The 22,650-nt window shown below is 41.2% G+C and overlaps 1 protein-coding gene across 1 annotated transcript in view; it reads left to right on the top strand.

Moving 5' to 3' along the window:
- Window positions 1–55: 55 nt before the first annotated feature.
- The window catches only part of RTF1 (RTF1 homolog, Paf1/RNA polymerase II complex component), a 29,979-nt gene continuing 7,384 nt past the window's right edge, over window positions 56–22,650 (top strand). The window contains 13 exon segments of the mRNA XM_049825247.1: window positions 56–71; window positions 74–150; window positions 153–266; window positions 3,050–3,160; window positions 12,237–12,384; window positions 13,903–14,107; window positions 16,241–16,355; window positions 17,961–18,072; window positions 18,889–19,024; window positions 19,638–19,815; window positions 20,728–20,810; window positions 21,790–21,877; window positions 21,967–22,074. Of these exon segments, the coding sequence (XP_049681204.1) occupies window positions 56–71; window positions 74–150; window positions 153–266; window positions 3,050–3,160; window positions 12,237–12,384; window positions 13,903–14,107; window positions 16,241–16,355; window positions 17,961–18,072; window positions 18,889–19,024; window positions 19,638–19,815; window positions 20,728–20,810; window positions 21,790–21,877; window positions 21,967–22,074 (1,491 nt within the window).

Below are 22,650 nucleotides of genomic sequence, written 5' to 3'. Positions count from 1 at the left end.
CCTCTCCCCTCAGGGGCGGCGGCCCCGCCCTCCTTCCCGCCCCGGCGCGGTGCGCATGCGCGGTGCCCTTTGTGTCCGGTCGGGCGGGCGGCGCGGGGCAGGCCGGGCCGCTGTGAAGCGCCGCGCCGCCGCCGCCGCCGTTCGGCGCCGGGGTGGGGAGGGGGGGGGTGGGAAAAGCCGGCTCCGCCATGGTGAAGAAGCGGAAAGGCCGCGTCCTTATCGACTCCGATACGGAGGATAGCGGTAGCGAGGAGAACCTAGATCAGGTGCGCGCGGGAGAGGCCCGGTCCGAACCGCTCGGGCCTGGGATCTCCGGCCCGCGATCGGGGCTCGGTTCCGCCAATCCCTCCCCTCGTTCCTTCGCTCCCCGGCCCAGGGGGTTACGCGCCGCCGTCGTTCTCCCTCAGCGCGATGAGGGCCCTCCGCGAGGAGAGCGAGCTCTCTCCTCCGGCGGATCCCCGGCCTGCCCCTGGCAGGCGGCCCGCCTTGGCGGGTTTCGGGCGGGGGGGTTGGCTCGTTGCAGCGGGCCCGGTGCTCGCAGGAGGGCGGCGGGACGGAGGGGCGATGCTCCGGGGTGGCTGGGCCCTGAGGAGGGGAGAAGCGAGGCCCGGCCGAAGGCGGTCGTCACCCCTCGGGGAGCGGGGGAAGAGGCCCAAAGGGCTGGGGTAACTTTTCTGTGCCGCTTTTCTCCCGCCGGGAGAGCAGCGTGTCAGGTCCCTGCCTCCCGCCGGCCCGGTGAGCCCCTCGGGGCAGGCGGGATCCCCGGGGTGGGCTTGAGGGGGGTTTGATGCGGGTTTAATGCTCCCTCCTCGGTCGGAGCGACGGAACTGGGGGAGAGGTCTGCTGGGGGGAAACCGCATGGGGTTAGGAGGCTGTAGGTACAACAAGGGGAGGTATTTGTTTATCATTAGGGCATTTCCTGGGATTGGAAGTGCGATGTCTGGTGTCACTTGAACCGTGTCAGGGGTGCAGAGGAGGTGCCTTCCTCTTTGGAGGGGGCTGCTTTCAAAGACTCAACTTTCGGTGTAGCAGGTGGTGGTGATGTGATTCAAATGGTAAATAAAGACATTATAGGTAAAGTGTGTTACAGCTTGTATGGCAGTGCTTGTTCCGGAGAGAAATTTGGCTGGCTAAATATGCTGAAGCCTACATGTCCGATGTAATTTACGTGCTGGACCTTCAGGGTTTTTAATACAGAAGTTGTTGTTATGTTGCAATAAAAAGCCTTCCCAAACACTCAAAAATAGGTTTGCAGCTTTGCAGCTTGGAGTGTCACAAAAATCAAATCGGAGGCTCTGTTAGACAAGTATACTGGAGCAGATGTTGCATGCCCTGATGTTGTTGATCTTGCATGCCTCTAGAGTCTTTAGAGCTGCCAGCATCTCACCACTAGGATATTTGTTTGGTAGTTTCTTCAGGGCTTGAAAATAGAAGGAGGTGGACTAGCTCTAGAATAGATCAGGCAATCAGAGTGATGGTGGTAGGAATAACCGTATGGTTCTGCATCTGTTCCATCGTTCACTGGAAGCATGCTTCTGCAGCTGTACCCAAGCAGTAGGTGTTTTGTCCTCTGCTGAGCTGCTTGTAGCAACTGTAACAGCAGGGATGTGTATGTGCAAGGGTGAAGATGAGGGAGCAGGGGAGCAATGTTTTTGTGGTGTGATTTAAGGATGAGAGTATACTATGAGAGTATACTGAGTGAGGCCCCTGTAGGTTAAATGTTTGACAGCTTCCCTTGGCAATCTAGGCTTGTTGAATCAAAGGAGTAGGAGCCTTTCTAATATATTATCTTGGAAAACAGGACAAGGGTAGGAAGAAAGAAGGAAAATTGCTTGGAATAAAAGTAGTGGTAAACACGCCAAGATATCATCCAGAGAGGTAGTCTGGGTTGAAGGACTACTTAGAGACAGTTGTAAGAGAGAAATTCTAGAAAAGATTGTAGAAAACATCAGGAGCTTCCTGAAGAGAACTGTTAATTCTACAAATGTGTTCTGTTGATGTTGTATGCCTTCTTCAGAGAAAGGTTTGTAAAATGCCTTTACTAATGGAAGGTTTCTTTGTTGGTAAGTAGCCTAGGCCATCAGTTTCTGCAGTGTTTGTGTTCTCATTTGAGGTACTAAATTGTAATCCGTTTGCTGTGGAGATAATCTTCCAGTTGTGAAACTAATGCAAACCAATCTAGTATTGACTTCCCAAGACTGCAGAAGTTGGTGTGACTGTATTTCTACTCACAGCTACGGTTCGTCAACCCCAAAGCAATGTTTTTAAGAATAAATTATCTGTTGTGGACTACAAAGACAGTAGCAGCTTCAGAAATGTTTGTTTTGTAGTACTGCTTCTGTCATCTGAACAACCTATGAACAGCAGATGATGAGATTATTTGAGAGCCATTTAGTTCTTTTTGCTGGTGTGTGTTGTCTTTGACAGTGCTTCCTTTGGAGGAGAACAGCTCTACTTAGTTTCACAAACTTTGAGGTTGATGCCTGTTCTGCGTCTATCCAAAGCTTTAAGTACGTTCTGTCATGTGTAGGGACAGTGAAAAGGACTTGAACAGGCTGACTAAATATTATTAGCCATGACATTGTGGTGATGCCTAAAGTATTTCGGTTTCAAAGTGTATAACTGAAAACATCTCTTTTGTTTAGAAGGAGGAGCTGCTGTCTAGTAGTATTTGGCTTTTTGGGTTAATGCTACACAATCTAGTTAGGGTGTTTTTGAATTATTACCCAATCCAAATAAAACAGACCTGGACATGACTCTGAAAGTGATTCGTCTCATGTGGTTTATACCAAGAAAGTAATGGTAGTAGTCTTTACTTCTTATAGCTTGTTATCCCCAAAATCCTTCTGTAGCATCCAGTTGTATTAAAATTGTGTGTGTGTGTATAGATATATTTATGAAACATAAGTAGACTTTGTTCCTTAGTCAGTGGGGATAATCATGTTACTGGGTTGTGCTCAAATATCACAGAGAAGGTGCATATCCACTGAACTGGATTGGTAAAACTAATTATGACATTTTAAAATAAATGTGCGGTTTTTCACACCAGGAGCTCTTGTCATTGGCCAAACGGAAACGCAGTGACTCTGAAGAAAAGGAGCCACCTGTGAGCAAACCTACAGCATCTTCAGACTCTGAGACGTCAGACAGTGACGATGAGGTGAGTTTGTCATGTTGTCAGTGAAATTACTGTGGGTTATATGTCTGATTGTACCTAAGCAGTGAAAGTGTGTTTGTCATACAGTATATTTAGCCTGCTGACTTCATAAAGTGGGACTGGCCATCAGTGGAACTGGTGGAGACCCATTAAGACCAGAGGATGTATACTCAGAAATACTTCTTTCTGTCTTTTAACTAATATGCTTTGAATTGTAACTGTATATAAAATAGCCTGAATGCCTATAGAAAAGATGCCTACCTGTTTCATCCCATGTTCATATGGTCCGAATGGTCTGCCTACTTAAAACTGGTGTTTTCCTGTGTAATGCTGGCAGTTGAAGTAGCAGTAAAGCTGCTGAAGCTGGAGTCTGAACTAAGGAGGAGAGGTTTTCAGCTTTAGGAGAGAGAGCGGCCTTAGAGAAGAAAAGGGTCAAGGCAGGTAGTACTGTTTTACAGGTGGTAAAACTGTTCTATTTAGCTACTTTGATTTTCAAAGAACTCCGCTGTGAACTAGCTTGTCTGGTCATTTGAACATGCAACAGAGTATGTTTTTACTGGCATTTTTGAAGAAAGCGACGCAAGGAAGAGTTTAGCATAACTTTGTTCTGGGCTGTTGTCAATTCCTTGTATAGTGGTGCTTATCTGCTAGATCTGTTTTTATTATTTGTTCTTGGTGCTACATTCTGGAGCTGGTTAAAAGTCTCTGCTTTCATCTATAAATGAGAAATGAAATAGACCTATCAGAACAGAGGAACTGACAAACAGGTCGTACAGGTAGTTGAATAAAAACACTTTCTTGAAGGCTTACAAATGTCTTTTATAAGCTTTCTGCACAATGTAGTGAGGTAATTTATTCCATCTATTCTTAAAAATTTAACAGGGAGCTGTTTGGGGTGGGGTTTTTTTCTGAAACTATAGGAAGGATTATTCATTGTGACAACTTGAAGACTGATAGGGTAGGCCAGTGATAAACTATATAACTGTTAAGCATTTGGTAGTGTAACAGAATTCTTCCAATAAATGTAAAGAATGTGTTGGTTTAATTTTCTTTCTGAGGCATTTTTGAAATAAATATGCTCGGAACTCTGTTTCCATCAGTCATTTTCTTAAAAAAATACAAGAATCACCATTTTCTATTTTTTTTATCTAATCTATGCTTAAGACATAAGGAAAGAGAAAATTGTGAATGGGCTAGATATATTAGGTTTGTTATTGGGTGACCCCGTGGTCTGTTGCTTTTGTGTGTTCAGATCCGCTGGCACACAGCTCATTTATTCTAAGCTTCGTGGAGACCAACTTGTCTGGAAAAGCAGACTTAGGTGTGGAGAGCTCGTTGATGATAAAGGCTTCTGTGTTTATCTCTGAAAACTGTCAGAATAAATAATATTATTCAAATTATTTTTTTAGTTTGTGTGACTACAAGTAGGGCCTACCTTTCCATTATATGTAGAATATGACAGAGTATTTCTTCACAAATTTGTGCAGACCTTGCAGGTGTGGTAGTACCTCTGTTGCATCATGTGCATTTGATACTCTTTCTAGTCTGTGTTTCATTTCTAATTGATACTCAGTTTTTTCTGACCTCCATGCAGCAAGAGGAAAAGATTTAGAGAAGAGGTAATTAGGACACTTGCTTCTATTCCTGTGCCTGAAATATGCATTCTGAACTGCTGCTTGTCACAGCAGGGTGAGACAGGCTGGTTTATAACAGTTCTGCTTCTGCCAGTCATTCAGTTGTGTGCATCCCTAGGCTTGACTAGGCTACTGCTGAACAACTTTGGGTTTAATCAGTGTTCTTGTGATCGAAGTTTACTCAACCTTGGGGGTTGGGAGAAGGGGTCTAAAAGTCGAAATTGTCTTACTGGACTTCGTGCAAGATGAGGGTCTTGAGGCAAAAGCATGGAAATTGTTGCCCTTTGCAAATGTGCTTAATCATACCCATGTGCTTCCATGCAGGTTTTGTAGTGTGCATGTCCTGTGTGGTTCCTGACAAACACTAAACATTCCAGGATTGTCACTATGTTACATGTATAGGAAAGGAGCCTAAATATCTGCTTCAGAGGCTAATGCTGCACTCTGCATTTTTTTAAAGGGAGAAAAGTTTGTGGGGCATAGGGGAGAGAAAGTGAATTTTAGAATTACAGAATAACAGCATGTACAAATCATGCCACATCTACACAGTGGTGCCCAAGGGATTTCAGCAGATCTTTTGTGTTGTATTTTGTGTGTCCCGGGGAGAATGTGCTTCTGTGAAAGCTCTGAGCCACATCAGGTGTTCACGGTGGAGATGCTGGGTTCTGTAACACTTTAAGGACCTCTGTGGTCAGAATCAAATTACCGAGCCGAGAGACTGAAGGTGAGTTGCAGGCAATGAAATAGGAGGGATGCTCTGAACCATCTTCTGGTGGGTCTGTGAAACATGCATGACTGAATTGACTATGAGCTGTTGTTCAGAGAACTGATAAATAGCAATGACTGCAGGGCTTTGGAATAAGAAGTACTACCTTCGCAAAGAGGTACACTAAGCCGGACGCAGGTGTGGAGGCAGACAGTTCCTTTATCTGTGGAGCAACATGTGGCCATGACCACTATCCCAAACTGTTAGTCTGCTGCACATAACCAGTTTGGTGTTAGCCAAGTTACTACTGGGGCTACTGTGCTAGAGGTATATGTGTCCACAAGGTACCCTCATTGCTTATTGAAGACATTGCTTATTGTATGGATGGTGTTCCTCAGTTGCAATAGGTTAATTCTGGGTTCTTGCTCTTCCTTTTATCCTGGCATCATTGCTTATGGTAAGAGAATTCTTTCTCTTGCATGGTGAAGCCTGGATGATGTCTGCAACGACTTCACTAACATAAGTGTAGATTAGACGGAAAGCCACAATGCTGTAGGAGCTCCTGTTTGTTTCTCTTGAAAGGTTTGTTTTTAGCAATGCTGGTGTAAGTCTGTGCATCCTTCTGCCCTCATTCTAATGTTGTGAGGGGTTTGATTGTGCCTTTTAACAGCTCTAGTGTGATAGCAGAACATACTTCCAGGACAAGAAAAGTTATAAGGTGAATGCTTGGTACTAGTCTGGAGTTTAGTGAGGAATATCTGTTTATGCATTTATTTGCAAATGTGCAGATTCAGTAGGAAATGGTATAGCTGAAGATCTTGTCAAGAGCTATGGGACAGAGGAGGAGGTGAGCAGTGGTCATGCAGCTAGTGAGGAAATCAGTCTTGAATAACAGTCAGCCTATGAGGCTTTATGCCTTTTATGAGGAAAGAACTTGAAAGTTTGGGTCTACTTACTGCACTTCAAGTTAGAGCACTCTAGTAAACCACAGGTTAGCAGAAAACTGCATGCGTTCCTTCCATTTTGGGGGTGTCTTTTGTGGGTTTGTAGAGATTACGATGCTAAATGTCTCCCTTTTCCTGTGTGCTTTTATTTCATAACACTGCTTAATTAGACCTTCAAGAATGAGTGGGTTCTCCAATCCTGTGAGGCCTTTGCCATACGTTTTTTCAAGCTTAGGAAATTTGAAACAGGCTGTGCTTTAATCTTCTTATACACAGCCTTATAGGCTGTGTGCTTTGTAACTTTGACTTGGAGACAGTTTCCTTTAGCTGTTAATGGGTGCAATAGTAAAGCTTTCCTTAAGGAAGAGAGGCGCTGTTACTTCCCCCACCCCAAACAAAGTGCAAGTGCAAATCTGAATAGCACAGGCTAATTGTATGGAGGCTAGCATGTCCAAAGAAGTAATGTGAACCAGCTGTGGAAAAAACAGGTATAAAATTTTGTCTGCATGTAGGTTCTTTAAATTGCAAACTAGCACGGGGATAACTTCTGGGGACTTGATTTATGTGGTATGAGAGTCTGCAGGAGCTCTGAAGTGGAGCAGGTTGCTCCAGAAATAGACTCATAGAGGTATTGGAATTTAATATGTGATTTTATTTAATTTTTTTCACTGAATGAGCTTTTTCTTTGTACCCAGGGAGCAGTTTTTGCCGAGAACAATCCAGTCATAAGGCACTGTCTAATATGTAGAGAAGTCATTAAGCATTTGTTAGTCCAGATGATTCTTGCTGGCTGGTAATGCTAGAGCCATGCAAGGCACTTGTTGACCAAGTGTTTTATGGTTGTTGTCATCTCCAGCTGCTTGGCCCAGGCTTCCTAAAGAAAACATTGCAGGGTTTCATAGCCAATAGCATCCCAGAGTTTGTTTTGATTACGGTGAGTGCTTCTTTGTTGGCATTTGGTAGCTACCATCTTGATGTTTTTACTCAGCAGTTCTTGCCATTTTTCAGAACATGGACCCCTCAAAATACTTCTAGAGCAAATGTTAACTTGCACGTTAAACGTTAAACTGAATTTGAACCTACTATAGGTAGGCTTTTTTTCATAGTTACCTTTCTGTGAGCTCCTTTGAGCAGTACTCAGATGATAAGGGTAGATCAAGTGTCTGGTGATATTTTGGTCCATGAAGCCATCTTTCAGGCAGTTCCTGGCAAAGCCTCTTCTGTGGCTTCAGAAAGTGTTTCCTTTATTTGCTTATCTCCTTTCCATCTTTGGTTTTGACACCTTGAGTCTCCTCTTTGTGTCCAAAATGGTCCTTTCAGTTTTCTAGTTGCTGGGCTGTTGTTATTTTGAAGGTGTTTGAGGCATCCAAATGAGAGGTACAGACAAAAGGCAGGAAACAAGGGCTTTTTATTTACTATTTAGTTTTAACAGCAGTGGTAGAGAGCATTTTCATCCTTGTAGCTCTTGGAGTGCTGTCTCTAGAGTTCTCCCAGCTTTGAGAAGCCCTGAAGACAGTAAAAGCTGCCTTATCTTCATATCTGTGCTGCCTGCTGTTGTCTTCACAGAGGCTGTAACTGCAGTTTGATGACTTGCCTGAAGGACTGCCTTTTGTTTTCCCTGTATGAATGGGGGAGAAGGGATGAAAATTTGTAGGCTGGGCTGATGTTATGTACCTTGGCACTCTTAAGCTGTCATGTTGTCATGGCATGTAAGTTTATCTGGCCTAGGAAAGGAACACTTTGGTAAGGGACCTGTTTTTCTTTGATGTCGTTGCTTGTAATTTGCCTTTTGCTTATAAAAGCCATATCCAGGAGGGAAGGATATGGCAAGGGCAGGCTGGTAACATTGGTTGTGCATCTCTGTCCAGTTTGATGTAAAACAAACAAAAAAAAAGCAGGGAGAATACCTATTTGCAAAATAAAATCTCAGTGGATAAAGCATTTAAGTACTGTGTGAATGGAAGAAAATAACCACTATCTGAGCAGCACATGTAAAACAGTTCTACTGCATTCTGCACTCTTAAGAGCTCAATTTTTTTCTCTTTTTTTTTTTTTCCCTCCTCAATCTCATTTAATCTCCCTCGTGCAAATATGTTCCAGGTTTGCTGAGCTGTAAATTATTTTCTTCAATCATTTTGTGTAGTTGCTTTTGTAGAAGCTGACTTCTAAATCTGGCTAATTTCTAATGTGGTTTTCTTTTTTAATTGGCAATTCATTCTGGATACTGTGGACTTGGACTTCTTAGAATCATAGAATCATTTAAGTTGGAAAGGACCTTTAAGATCATTGAGTCCAACTGTTTCTTGGGGGGAAATATGCAAGCTATTAGCACTGTGAACCTTGGAAGCAAGAGGAAAAATTGAAATGCTCTTCTGGCTAATTCCTGTGAATGAACTATAAAGCTCTGTTGTTTGGTAGTACTAAACAATAAGCAGAAAGCTGTGTTGCAGCACACTTCTGCATGGGTTTATTAACTTGCCATGTCTGGAACTGTGGAGGGTTCCAGATGGTGGCCAAAGAGGCAGCAGTGAATAGAGGGGCTGTTTAGAGGAGACATTATAGTCATGGAAAGCATGTGAGAAGTGTTGACTGTCTCTGCCTGACTGGAACGTGGAAGAGGGAATCTGGAGAAGCTGCAGTAGTGGACAGATTTTGGAAAATATGGTTTTTGTTTGCTGTTTGAGATGCTGTTTGAGTTAAGGGAAACAGAGCAAACAAATGCTTCTGACTATAACTGTTCGTGCATTTTTACTTGATGTTACATGCAAACATGTTGTTGCCTTTCTGATCTCTGCTGGTGTGCTAGAGTTTGAGGGAGGGGCTCAAAACTTTGGTTTGGACTGCAGGTTGCCATGCAGTTCATGGCTTTCCAGTATTGTCTTCCCCCACCCTCTGACCTGCTAATCTGTGTTATGTCTTCTGCTGTAAGAAGAAACTTGATGGTGGCTGGACTCTGAACAATACAGAATGGTCACTCAGTGTCCAAATGGCAACTGGTGGTTCCTGAGCCTGCAGAGCAATCTATGAGCCTGAAAGAGCCTTGCACTGACTATGTCCTGGTTTTGATGATTTATTTGTCCTTAAGGTTTGCTTGAACCTTTGTCTTGTGCTGTAGTGGTACCAGGAATGGCCAGGCATTCATGAGAGATTGGGGTAGCTGAATTAACCCCTGAAGAACCTGAGTTGGATGAGGAAGAATTTGGCTTTGTGACAGCACTGAAACTGGGAGGTGACAACCAGTTATAGTGACTTAGAAGACATAGAGGTCACTTGCATAAAGAAAAGTGTGATGAAGTGTAATGTCCAGGGTGAAATAGAAACCAAAGCAAAATTTCCTAGATTAGGGCAGATTTTTTTATATTACTTTTTTTTGTTCAAGAGTTTGTCACACAGCTTTCTTTTCAGTCCCATCTTCCTGGACCCAGGTTCTCTCTACAATTCCACTTGTGAGTCAAAGTCTGAGAACAGTGATCTGTAATTCATATATCTACAGCTATTAAACATTTTATTAACAACTGAGTCCTGCTGTTTTTATCTGATCTTAATTTCTTTCATCTCAGCATGTCCTCTCAAGGTCTTGGTATAATTGTGGTGTACTGTATGGCTTTCTCTGTGCTTCTTCCTTGCTATACAGCATGCTGATACAGGGTATAATTCTGTGTTAGCACACTGAAAAGAAGTGTCAGAGTTCTGGGAAGGAAGCACCTCTGCTTCCCCTCTGCAGGGAGGGCTCTGCTCCTCCCTGCTAAATGCACAGTTTCACTTTCTCACTGTTGTGTTTTCACTGGTATGCTGGCAGTAGGTGAGCTCTTGAGCAAATAGCAAAAATGCACTTTTCTGTAATACCTAGGAGATGATTCCTTAACATTGAGGTTTGAGCAGATTTGGGCAGAGTACAAGCTTGTTCTTAACTGATTACATGGGCATAATTAACCAGGAATACTATTAGGCAGCAGTACTGTAACACTGAACAAGTAAAACTTTTTGATGCGGAAGCCAATAAAGACTTGAGTGCAAGCTCAGGCTGATAAAAAGTCAGATGCTTTCTGTGCAGTTTCTAACCTACCCTATGGACCATAGCAGACTGGGGTAACTGCATAGGGTATGGATTGCAGTCAGAGGCTCACTGCTAGGTTGCCGTACTTCTACCTCGGAAAAGAAAACTTCAGCCTGGCCTTTGACAGATATACTTTTGAATACACAGCTGATGCCTAAAGAAGATGATGAAGCAGTTGGTAATATGGAAGGTACAGAGCTTGGTGTGAGAGTAATCAAAACCTAGGAAATTCTAAAAGTACCAGTAGATCAGGTAGTAGCTTCAAACTACTTGGTTGAGTTTCATTTAGAGTATTTGAACACCAGGGTTCTCTGAAGATGGTGCCTAATCGGGCAGAAGTCATCAGATTTGATGGAATGATTACTGCCTGCAGAGATGGACTTGATTCATCCCCAGAAAGGGATGAATGGGTGAGAAGCCTGAAGTTTGGGTGCACCTGAGGTCAAATCTCAGTTGATTTCCACCCCCACCCTGCCCCAGTTAGAGTAGTTTTGAGTGCAAGATCTCATGTATGCAAAAGAGTATTTGCTCATTTGAATTAGGAATATTTTTTTAGTCAACTGCATGCTTGAACAGATGGTGATGTGCATGAAAGATGAGAGTAATATACAGGTATGAAGAAGATAACAGTCTAAATATATATATTTAGAAAGAAACTGTCTTATCCTTGAAGTTTTTGTGCCTGGAGAATTTCTAGGAGAGGAGTAAAGTACACAATATTGTAAAGCCTTAAAATAATACACAGGCAATCCTTACCAGTTCTGTTCCCTTCTGGCTTTACCCAGGTAGTTGGGACAATGCAAAAATTGTAATAAGAAGTTGCACTATAAGGTTAAATACTAGTTATTCTCCTAGGATTTAGGGATTTAAAGTTGCTACCTGTGTGTGTGTGTGTATAAGGTATAAGTCCTGTACTTGGAAACTGCGGTCTAAGTTAACTGAAGATATGATATTAAAAGAAAATGAAAATTAAGACTGACATTCTTTTTTTTTTCCTGACTTTTTTTATTTTTTTTTCTTTTTTTTCTTCTTTTTTTTCCTGACTTCTGCAATTCTAATTTGATTCCGACTTGTGTACCTAGATGCAGGTGGTGGCACTACTGTCCATAAGCAAGGACGCTGTTGATTTGTTGCATAAAAGTACAGATGCTGTGTACTCTTGGTAAAACTGAGATTTTGGAAAAACTGTTATGTATAATTGGTGTGCCTTCATGAAATTTAAATATGCTCTTGAGTAAACTATCTTTGGAAACACATCTGTTGCTTCTGTTTAATAGTAGTAAACTGAAGCTAATCTTTACAAATGCAGTTGGACACCTGTTGTTTAAGGTTATTTTCCTAGGAAAATATTTTTAGTACCTCTTTTCTCCTGGCAGATATTGCAGACTCTGAAGTCTTCACTGTTTTTAAAAGGGGTGTCCTACCAACTGTTGGCTTGCACTGATAACTGATTTTTTTGTTGTTGTTTTTTTTTAAGAAAAAAAACAAAACAACTACACAACACACCCCCCAAACCCCATAAACCTTGTAAAATGCTTTCATTTGATAAATTTCCTATGGGCTTCCTTTTTTTTTTTTTTTTTTTTCCTCCCCCTCACCCCTCCCCTTGTATGATTGATTTGTTGCTGTCAGGTATTGGACTGTTTCTCAGTTGTTGTTTTTACTCCAGTGTTTTGGGGGAGGGAGAAGAGAGTGATGTTCATGTCTTATGATCCCTTCTTTGGTTCTTTCCTTGCAGTGGACTGTTGGAGGTTCTAAAAACAAAAAAAAGGGAAAAGCGGGTAAGGCAGAGAAAAAAGGAGCCATGAAGAAACAGACGAACAAAGCTGCCTCTTCAGGCAGCTCAGATAAAGACAGCTCGGCTGAGAGCTCAGCACCTGAAGAGGGTAAGATAATACATGTGCATCTACTTACAGTGTAATTCAAAGTGAAGTTACCCTTTTTTGCACACTGAAGAGTAATGTTCAATGGTGATGTTAAAGACTACCTTCAAAGAGTTTTCTTTGTGTTACTGGTAGTCTGCATGACTCTTAAACTTGCCATGGTTGAAGTGCCTATAATTCAGTATAGCATTCCTGTAAGCCCTCCTTTACAACCGCAACACTAAATACTGTTTCAGCTGAAGAATGTATTACATCATTACTTGACTTTCTTCTGGAAATTTTTTTTTTCCTTCTAGCATGCCCCATCTGTAGTAAGGCTAGCATTTCCTTTTATTCCCATTGACGTATTTTTCCCTTCCCAAATTTCTTGTGATGACAAAGGGAGAGGTGTAGTAGTGTTGCATGATGCAAATAGGAGCTTATCTTGCATGCATTTGCTCTGACTTGGAATTCTTACAAATTTATACTGCCATGGAAGAATAAAAATCATTACTATAGCTTTGTTAGAAACTTTTACGTGAATATTGAATCTGTTCCAATGCTGGGCAAACATCCTGTGTTCTTTCCTGCTTTTATCATGCCCATGAAGGTTTGCAGGTGGTTAGTTGTAATTTCACTTGATACTAAAAAAACAAAGTTTAAGAAAGAATATGAAGGAGCCTCCAGTTTTAAGTGTATTAAGCACAGCAGAGACAGACTGAAGCATGAAGTGACTGAACCTGTATATATCAGGGCTTACAAATCAAGGTTTTTCAGAGTGTAAGCTTGCAACACTGGAAGTTTCCAGAAATACTGAGACCAGAATGAAAGTGAAAGAAAGAATCCTAATGTCTGCTTTTGCAATTTGGTGTAACGTAGTCAATTAGGTGAGACAATCAAAGCACTTGGGCTTGAATCAATTGTAAAGGTGGTGTTACCCAATATTATTGGGGAGTCAGCTGTTCCTTAAGTCCATGTGTAACTGGGAGGGCTTGTTACAGTAATGGAGCTAGCATCATGTCCTTACCAGTCCTGAGGGTAGAGTGTTTCAACTTTATCTTTTGATGTAGCAATTCATAGTGCTGCAGTCTTCAAATGACAAATTTTGGTTCTTCAGACTGCTATAATGAGGAGTACTGGTGGTAGTTAGTAGTGGCATTTGAGGTGTGCACACACACTTACAATGTTATGGATGTATAAGCAACTTCTCAGGAACATAAGCATACAGGCATAGAAATCTAACCTTAAGACCCTAACACACTAACCAAAAGGCCTCCTAAAATTTGTTTGTTCTACTAAGAATTTTTACTTATAACCTTCTTTGTGTTCACATGTAGTAGCACTCATTTTATCATTTTTTAGCATGCATATCTTATGGTAGTAAAGTATTTCCTCCTGTGTTTAGTTTTCATGATATGTATGCTTTTAGTATAGCAGAAGAGGAGTGTAAAATTTGTTCTTAGTATCCTTTGCTAACATGCTACAATGAAGTGATTGGACTTTGCCTCAGCTGAATCTTGCTGCCTTGTATTTTTGTTTTAGGAGAAGTCTCTGACTCAGAAAGCAACAGCTCCTCATCTAGCTCAGATTCAGATTCTTCATCTGAAGATGAGGAATTCCATGATGGCTATGGAGAAGATCTGATGGGAGATGAAGAAGACCGAGCTCGACTGGAACAAATGACAGAAAAGGAGAGAGAACAGGAGCTGTTTAACCGGATAGAGAAGAGAGAAGTGCTAAAGAGAAGGTGAATTTTATATCTGTTGATATTTGGTAGCGAATTCATACAGGCTGTATGGAGAGTATGCTGACTGTGGTCTCATGTTTGGGGTCCAAGCATTCAGCACTACAAAGTGAATTAAGCTTCTATTGTAGATTTTTTGCACAAACTGTCCTTGTAGCTAGTTGAGAAGCACACAGCAGGAGTGCTGCATGTTTTTGTACAAGTAATTTTCTGAAAGTTTCTAAGCTGTTGAATACGCATGGTTCTGTCAGCTACTGTTGCAGCCATATTACTGCTTCACACACCAGATGCCAGAGAGTCAGAAGGACTGCTTTCTCTTCCATCTTTTTTGTATTAGCTCTCACACGCTGATACTTTGGAAAAAGGCAAACAAAGTGTAAGGTGTGTATGAGCTTCTGGAATTTTTCAGAAAACAATGGTGAAGCACAGAGCAGTGTTAGGTTACCTCTGTATGGGCTTGAAGCTGGTTGGGGCCCTAATAGAAGACAGAGATATTGAAATAATGAGGAGTGGTGTTGAATATGTTGTTTTCAAGGGATCATTTGTGGATTTCTACTTTAGGTGTTGTGGTTTTGTTTATTACTGTAACACTGTCCTGTTGGGCAACTTCCTTTAGTAAAGGTATTTTTCTTCGCATGTGTCTAACAGAAAAGATTTGGCACGTGTAAGGCAAGTTTTCTCCAGTTTCTTCCCTCTTCAGTGACTTCTCTCTTTCCTCACTTGCTGAGAAATTTCTCCAGAGGACTGACATCTGTTGAGTAAATCATGTCAATATAAGCTACTGTCAGACTGTCCATTTGTCCAAGACATAGTTAGAGCACTGCCTGCCTGTCTGTGGTTTTAATACTACTTTCAGTGTCTTCTCTAGTCTGCTGCTCTCTTCAAAGGGATCAGAATGAGTGAAAGATTGGGTTTAGATCAGGTAGAAGGACACCTATTTTTTAATTTCATTCACTGTTCCGGGGTTTCTTCTTTCTCAAGCTGGAGAACACTTGATACAAACAAGCTAAACAATCTAAGCTTGAGTTACTGATTTAATCTTAAACGAGTTTGTCCTGTTCTGTGTAAAGGGATTGGCAGGCAGACCGAAGGGGGCGGCGGTGGTGGGTAGTTATTTAACTTTTTGGTAAGTTGAATCTTTCAAAATGCGGTCTAGCTCTTTGTATGTACATTGTGCTGTGAGTTCACTAGGATTACAGCAGGCATTGCATGTGATACAATGCAATGTGTGTGTTATGCTTCATGTTAAAGGCACAAAAAGGCAATGAGCTCATCTGGCACTTCAGTATCTTGTCTACAAAATCCAAGTGTAAAGGACTGAAGATTAATGGACTGTGTAATATGCATGTGGATAACACATTTTTTAGAATTTCAGTTATTGGAAGTTAAGTAATTTTTTTCTTGTGTTTGTCCATATGCACACTTCACTAAAGCAATGACCACATGCAGCCACATGCATGGTGCGGTGGAATCTCAGTCACAGGACAGTTACAGCGAAATCACTACTGTTCTGAATACAGTGGCTGAAAATAAGATTTCAGGTTGACATATTTGGTGAAGGTAGAAATGGACATGCCTAAACCGGATGGCAGAAAATGCCTGAGTCTGATTGGAATGTAGCTGCTGAAGGAGGACTCACTGTGACTTCTTTGTAGTCGTTCTTATACAGACTAGTGCCTGTAGAAGGGTGGCATTTAAGCATTAAAAAGTTGGCATGATACTGGCTTTAAACAACCAAGTTTTTAGCTGTTGAGATTCAAATGGTGTGAAATAGCCAATTGTTTTTAGAGTTGGAGGCAGCATGTGATGGTCACTGCACTGGCAAAGATGAAGATGGAGTAAGGACAGATTTCTAGGGAGGAGCCATGTTGTCTCCTCAGCCATTTAGGTTAGCTGTCTGTAAGCCTGCACTTTTCTATGCTCAACTTTTCTTCACCTTATTTTTCTTGGGGAAGGGAGGAGATGGGAATGAGGGACAGGATAGCATTAAAGGGTTATCCATCTGAGGCAGGCAGTGGAAGTGTTCCTTACAGTCTTTTAACAACTTAAGCTGTGATAGCATCTGAGCAGTACTTCACTCGCTTAGGGAAAGAGCATTCTTTCACACATTCTTTTTGTTTCAATATCTGCTACTAGATTTGAAATCAAGAAGAAACTAAAAACAGCAAAAAAGAAAGAAAAGAAAGAGAAAAAGAAAAAGCAAGAGGAAGAGCAGGAGAAGAAAAAACTCACGCAGATCCAGGAATCCCAGGTAGGAAATGAAACTGTCCGTAGTAACAAACCCTGTTCCCTTGGCAACAGGAGATAGGATGCTACCTCTCTGCACTTAATGTTTTCCCTTAATGTCAAACAGTGTGTTAAACAGGTCAGAATTTAGTTCATTTATATGCTTATGCTATCTTTAGCCTTTCCAGTTCATTTAAAGAAATTAACATCTTTGGCCTGCTGAGGGGGTGCACTGACAACTCCTTTTAATGAGGAATGCAAAGTTGCAGCTATATCTGGAGTTGCTGTGATAGTCCTCCCATATGAGAACAGAAAAGCAACCTTTTGCAGTTCCTTTAGCCAAACTTCTGTCATTCAGTCTGAAACGTTACATATGCAGTCCTTCTTGCAAGTTTGAGACATTAGGCCAGAAACTGCTCAGCTGTTGTCTTAATTATTTTGCATGCACATACAATGTTTAGTTTCTACTGGTAGGGGTATCAAGGAAAAGCTTGAATGCTAGGAGGAGCAGAAGTAGTTCTATAGTTTTTCCACCTCCAGTAGAAAGAGGTTAATACCAGGTTTTGGGGTGAGGCCTCTGTAACTGAACTGTAGTTTCAAATGGTTAAGATCCCACCCTTAACTATTTATAGAGTCTGGGCAGATAGGCTCCCAGAACGGGATGGGATTCATCTTGCCTAACTTTAGCCGCCTAAGAACTAGTTGATTGTTTGCACTTGTTGTCGCCTCTGTCTTTGTGCAATGGAGGAGGACATCTCCATCTGCCAATTTACTCCATGTTATTTTCTAGTGAAATAGATGGTTAACACTTAAATTAGGTGAGATGAGTTTTCCCTTAGGCACATGTTAAGTGGGGTGAATCTCATCTCCCTACCCCTCTCAACTCCATATATGTATGTGTATGTATATACTTGTATAGTCCATATACATAACACATAATATGTGGATGCATATACATATATGCATATATAAAAGGTTCTTATGTTGAGTTCTTTTACAGTGCCTTCCAGAAATTACTTTGACTTACTTGAAATGACTCTCTCTCATGCTTATTATAGAAGCTACTTTCTGTGCTACCTGGTATTCCAGATAGACCTGTTAGAAATGGAACATATTAGAAGACTTACAACATTTAAGATTTGGATCCATACTGCAGACTTTACACACAGCTTTATTTCTGCTTTAAGTATTTTTTAACATAATTTTTCTCTTTGCTACTGAATGAGAACAAGTGCCTTGATTTGGCCTTGCAGAAGGAGAAGCAAATGAGAAGAATATTCATCCAATTTTTCTTCATTACTTGTTAGTTGCAGAATTACTTCAGTTTTATTCTCTAGTCCTTTTTTAACTTTAAGGAGGAGTTTAGAGACTAAAACTTGGTGGCAGAAATGTTGAAGTGTAAATATTTTCATTATTTCTGAAACAAAGTAGAAAAAGAAATACACTTCAGATTGATTTCCCTCTCCCTAGCCTCTGTAAAAATGAACTTGAAAAAACCTGGTTTCAAAATGGAGTTTGTTAGTAGTTTCTATTTGAAAAGTTTTCAAAGTGTGCAAACAATCTTTGTTTTAATGCGTTTCAATTTATGGATTGCACTTGGTGTTCAGGGACTTTCTGTGCATGTTTTTAGGTCATGTCACATAACAAAGAGCGGCGATCAAAGCGGGATGAGAAGCTAGACAAGAAGTCTCAGGCAATGGAGGAGCTGAAAGCAGAAAGAGAGAAAAGGAAGAACAGAACAGGTATGAAAGCATGTTGCTATTGCTGCAATTTCTGAGCCATTATTACAGCTTTCTGAAAGTGCTACTTCCTGTTTCTAATTAATGCAACAATCTTGCACCTTGGAGTGAATGAATTCCAAGTCTGTGTTTTCCTTGGTCTTTTGCCTGACATGACCACCTAGAGTATTGTTTAGCATCATTGATGCTGTATTCCTCCCGCCCACCCCTCCCTGGAATGGTCTGAAAAAGAAAGCAAACTTTCATTGCAGTCCATTGAATGGCACTTAGTAATGTTTAGTTCAGGTATTTGAATTGGTCACTTTAGATTCTGTTATTTAATTTCTGATTAATCCAAACAATATTTATTGTTCTAGTGCTACCTTGTCTACATTTGCTTGTTTCTTCACTGGCACATCATCTTGTCTCTCTTGCTGCAGACTTTTGATGCAACCCTTTTTGTTACTCTACTGGGTTTTATTGTGGTCCTCTCCAAAAATGAGGGGGTTTTTTCTTGCAAAATACCAGTGAGTTGTCTGATCATAATAGTTTTATCTTGTATATCCAGTTGTTATGCCCATCTTGTATTGCTATGTGTAGACAAGTTGGGAGACTGATAAGTACTGAGATTTAAGATGCCTTTAAATACTTTGATTTCTCTTTGAATGTAGACAATGAAGCGCTTAGCTTACTAGTGGGTTTGAACATGTGGCACTTGTATCCAGTGTAAAATTAATAGCTATCTGTTTTGTTTTGGTTTTTTTAAACAATAAGCTTCCTGTTAGAGCCATGAAAAATTTACAGCTTGTTTTTCCTTGTTTTCTGTCCTTGTTCCTCCAGCTGAATTGCTTGCAAAAAAACAGCCATTAAAAACTAGTGAAGTATACTCTGATGATGAAGAGGAGGAGGAGGATGATAAGTCTAGTGAGAAAAGTGATCGCTCATCCAGATCCTCATCCTCTGATGAAGAGGAAGAGTAAGTAGTGAATGCTGGACTATGATTACTTGTAAGTGTGTGTTCAAAAACCAAGATCCACTTTATGTAGGCACATGCTGGTTTAGAGGCTTGTTTGGGGGCATTTCAGTGTCTCTAAAGTGGTTTTGCCTCTGGGCATGCTTGCATTGCTCAGATTTGTGTCCTTGGCTTCTATATCATGGTGTATGTGACTGATTTACCTTGGATGGGTTTGCAACTTCAGTTCCCTGCTGTTACCTTTAGCCCCATTTACACTGTTGTTTAGAGATTTGTTTAGTCCTACAGTTTAGCAGCTGCAGAACCTTAGCACGTTAGCAGGGCAGAGAGTTGTGCTGGCTTATCTTAAAGCATTGGCCTATAAACTGCCCTGGTGTGTGAGCTGTTCTGCTTTGTGGTGGCAGGGGCAGTGGGTAACAAGTCTGGGACTTCGTATTTAGACTTTATCATGAATGCTAAATTCACATATCTACAGTCAACTAGCGTGTGATGAATCATTCCTTTTACTAGTAATTTAAATAGTTAGCACTCATGCTACACCTTGCTCAGGACCCCTTTTTTGGTGATTATATCTCTACTTTTTTTTCTTTATTCCTTCTCACCTTCCCCAAATCAGGAAAGAAGAAATTCCTCCTAAGTCCCAGCCAGTGTCCTTGCCTGAAGAACTGAACCGAGTACGGTTATCACGACACAAGCTGGAACGCTGGTGTCATATGCCCTTCTTTGCTAAGACAGTCACTGGCTGCTTTGTCCGTATTGGCATTGGAAATCACAACAGCAAACCTGTTTATCGGGTGAGTTTAGCTCTAAGGGGTTTAGTTCTTTTTATAGTGCTGTAATGTAATATTTGCAGCTTCTCAGGTACCTGTGATTGTTTGAGTGTTAATACAAAAAAATTGCTTATAACCAGAAAATGTAATTGCTGCCAAAGAGGTGGAGGAGACTGGTTTAAAAATAAATCTATGGGACCAGCTAGGTGAAGAGATATATTTAGTGAGAGAGAAGGAGCACTCACAAAGCCTGTTCTTCCAGCTTTGGTTCATACTGTCTTGTCTCATCATTTGTATTGCAAACTAGAGTTCAGGACTCTGCTTTGACCAAGTAAGGATGAGTAACATTCACTCCTAATTTCTGGGAATGTTCCCAAGTTATTGCGTGGTCTCGGTTCTTTTTTTTACAAAGTGTTTCTTCTAATACATCAGTGTGCCTCAGAAGAGAATCTGATTGAGAGCACAGTTTTGTTTTTTCTGTTTCATTGCTGTAACTGTACAGTCATGGGATGCAATAATATTCTCTAAAATTGCATTAAAAAGGTTCCCAGAGGGGCTGTGTTCAGTATGTGAGCAGCACTGGTGTATTTCATTTGGGACATACATTAACCCAAACCAGCGTTAATTGAAAAGTCAATAGGAAAAGTAGGAAAGTGTACACCATTTGGTCAGGAAGGCAGAACTGAGAAGATACAAAAGCTGCATCAAGCATTCAGATGTTATAATTTGTCAACTCAAAGGTGATGCACGAAGCAACTAATTCAGTACCTGATAACATACACTGAAGAGTCTTACTTTCCTTGATCTAGTTAGAATTGTTAGTTATATTCAGGTTTTAGATCTCTCACGAAAAGGCTTGAATATCCAGATATATTCCAGGAACACAGAAGTCCCCTCTTGCATCCTTCCTCTTGTGTATTTTACTGTGTGATATAGGTTGCTGAAATAACTGGTGTGGTAGAGACTGCAAAGGTTTACCAGCTTGGTGGTACCCGGACAAACAAAGGACTACAGTTGCGGTAAGATGCCAAAGTAATCCTCATCAGCTCATGAATTGGTGTCCTTTTCATAGCAAATAATGTTCTGTGTGTGGTTGGGAGATGAGAGCTAAATACGTATCATTTAAAGGCATATATGGTTGGGTCTGGCATATGTATTACAACATAAAATGGTACTTTGGAGGGAAGCAGCTGAATGTAGCATTGGATTTCTCAGTTTTTCTTATGGCCCTTATAAGTATCATGAGGTGAAGGTTAACAGTTACAATACAAAACATCCTAGTGAGATAGGACAAGAAGACATTAACCATTTGGGAGAAACAGGAAGGCATGTGGAGAATGCACATGGATGCAAGTGTGGAGTAAAAAAAAAAAAGTTATCTAAATCCATTGTGACATTCAATAACTTCTTAGGCTGCCTCAGGAGAGAGCTCCATGCTTTGAGTGAAATTTACACCATGGAAACTAATTTTAGTATTGGCTAGTAGCAGCATGGTAGTTTAGCTGGTAGTGCCAAAGGTAGTGCTCCACAGAAAATGTTTAGGGATTTCTGGCTTTTGACTGGCTAATGAATGAAAAATTAGGTAGTGGTTGGCTCCAGCATTGTATAATTCAGTACTGCTGAAAGGTTACTTCTATTGGTCCAAACCTGAAGGAGCTCTGTGTTTCTGAAGATCATGCCATGGGTCACTGAATAGGGTATGTAAGGCTTAGGTGTGAGAGAGGTCCGTTTCCTTTCCTCCAGAGGGTTTTACTGCCACAACCGAGCGACTGTTTCTGCAGACTCATTGTCTAGTGTTCCTTTGCATTACTACTAATAGCTGATGTAGGCTCCTGAACTGTGGCTGACTGGACTGAAGTTAGGAATAGATAGCATGCGAGCCACAAGAGTAGCCTTAAGTGTCTGGTTTGGGGTTTCTTGAATCAGTTTATACCTATAGATCCAAGATCATAGCTCTGTACCATCAGAGAGGGATGTTGTTACACTTTCTTGTTGCAGGCATGGCAGTGATTCGCGTGTGTTTCGCTTGGAGTTTGTCTCAAATCAGGAATTCACTGAAAGTGAGTTTATGAAGTGGAAGGAAGCGGTAAGTTTGCCAGACTTTAGTTTCTTCTTAGCAGCCTTCTGCCAAGGATCCTTTTAAGTGGAAAGTAACCTCTTTGTCCTTGTGTTTAGATGTTCTCTGCTGGGATGCAGCTACCCACACTAGATGAGATAAACAAGAAGGAAGTGTCCATCAAAGAAGCCCTCAACTACAAGTTTAATGACCAGGACATTGAGGAGGTAAACAGTGTGTTGTAGTGAGGCTGTGGCAGTGCTTAAAGGTGGCAGGAACTCATAGAGTAGAGCACTAGCTGTTACAAAGCAAAATGATCATGGTATTTGCTTCCTAAGAAGAAAATAAAAGGCTCAAAATCAAGTTGAATAACTGGATAGAGTAGCTTGGTGATCCAGCTGTTGAGTGCTCACTCCTGGTTTACTTCACCCTTTGTGCCCTGTTACCTCCTCTTGAACTTGTGTTGCAGAGCTCTGAACGCCTAACCTGAGTATGGTAACTTGGTTCTCAAGTTCTGAAAAGCTAACAGTATCATGATAGATGCATTTATCAGTTTCTGCAGTTTAATACTTGCTCAATACTGACCAAATGTGATGAGCATCAGATTTTTGTAGGTCATAAGTGAGGGGAATGGAGCTGTAACTCATTACCAAGTCACAAATTAAAAAAATGCAGCAGAGAAAAAGCATGAGTAAAATTCTGTGGCATTAAGTACATTTCATAGGTGATATTGATCTGTTGCTTCTAGTGTCCAAGTATTGAAATAGACATTTCATATTTGCATATTCTTGCTGTTTCCTCTG

Source organism: Accipiter gentilis, chromosome 22 (genome assembly GCF_929443795.1).
Source record: "Accipiter gentilis chromosome 22, bAccGen1.1, whole genome shotgun sequence".
In the NCBI taxonomy this organism is placed as follows: domain Eukaryota; kingdom Metazoa; phylum Chordata; class Aves; order Accipitriformes; family Accipitridae; genus Astur; species Astur gentilis.
Note: the sequence above shows the minus strand (reverse complement) of the source record. Positions and strands in the feature narration are given on the sequence as shown.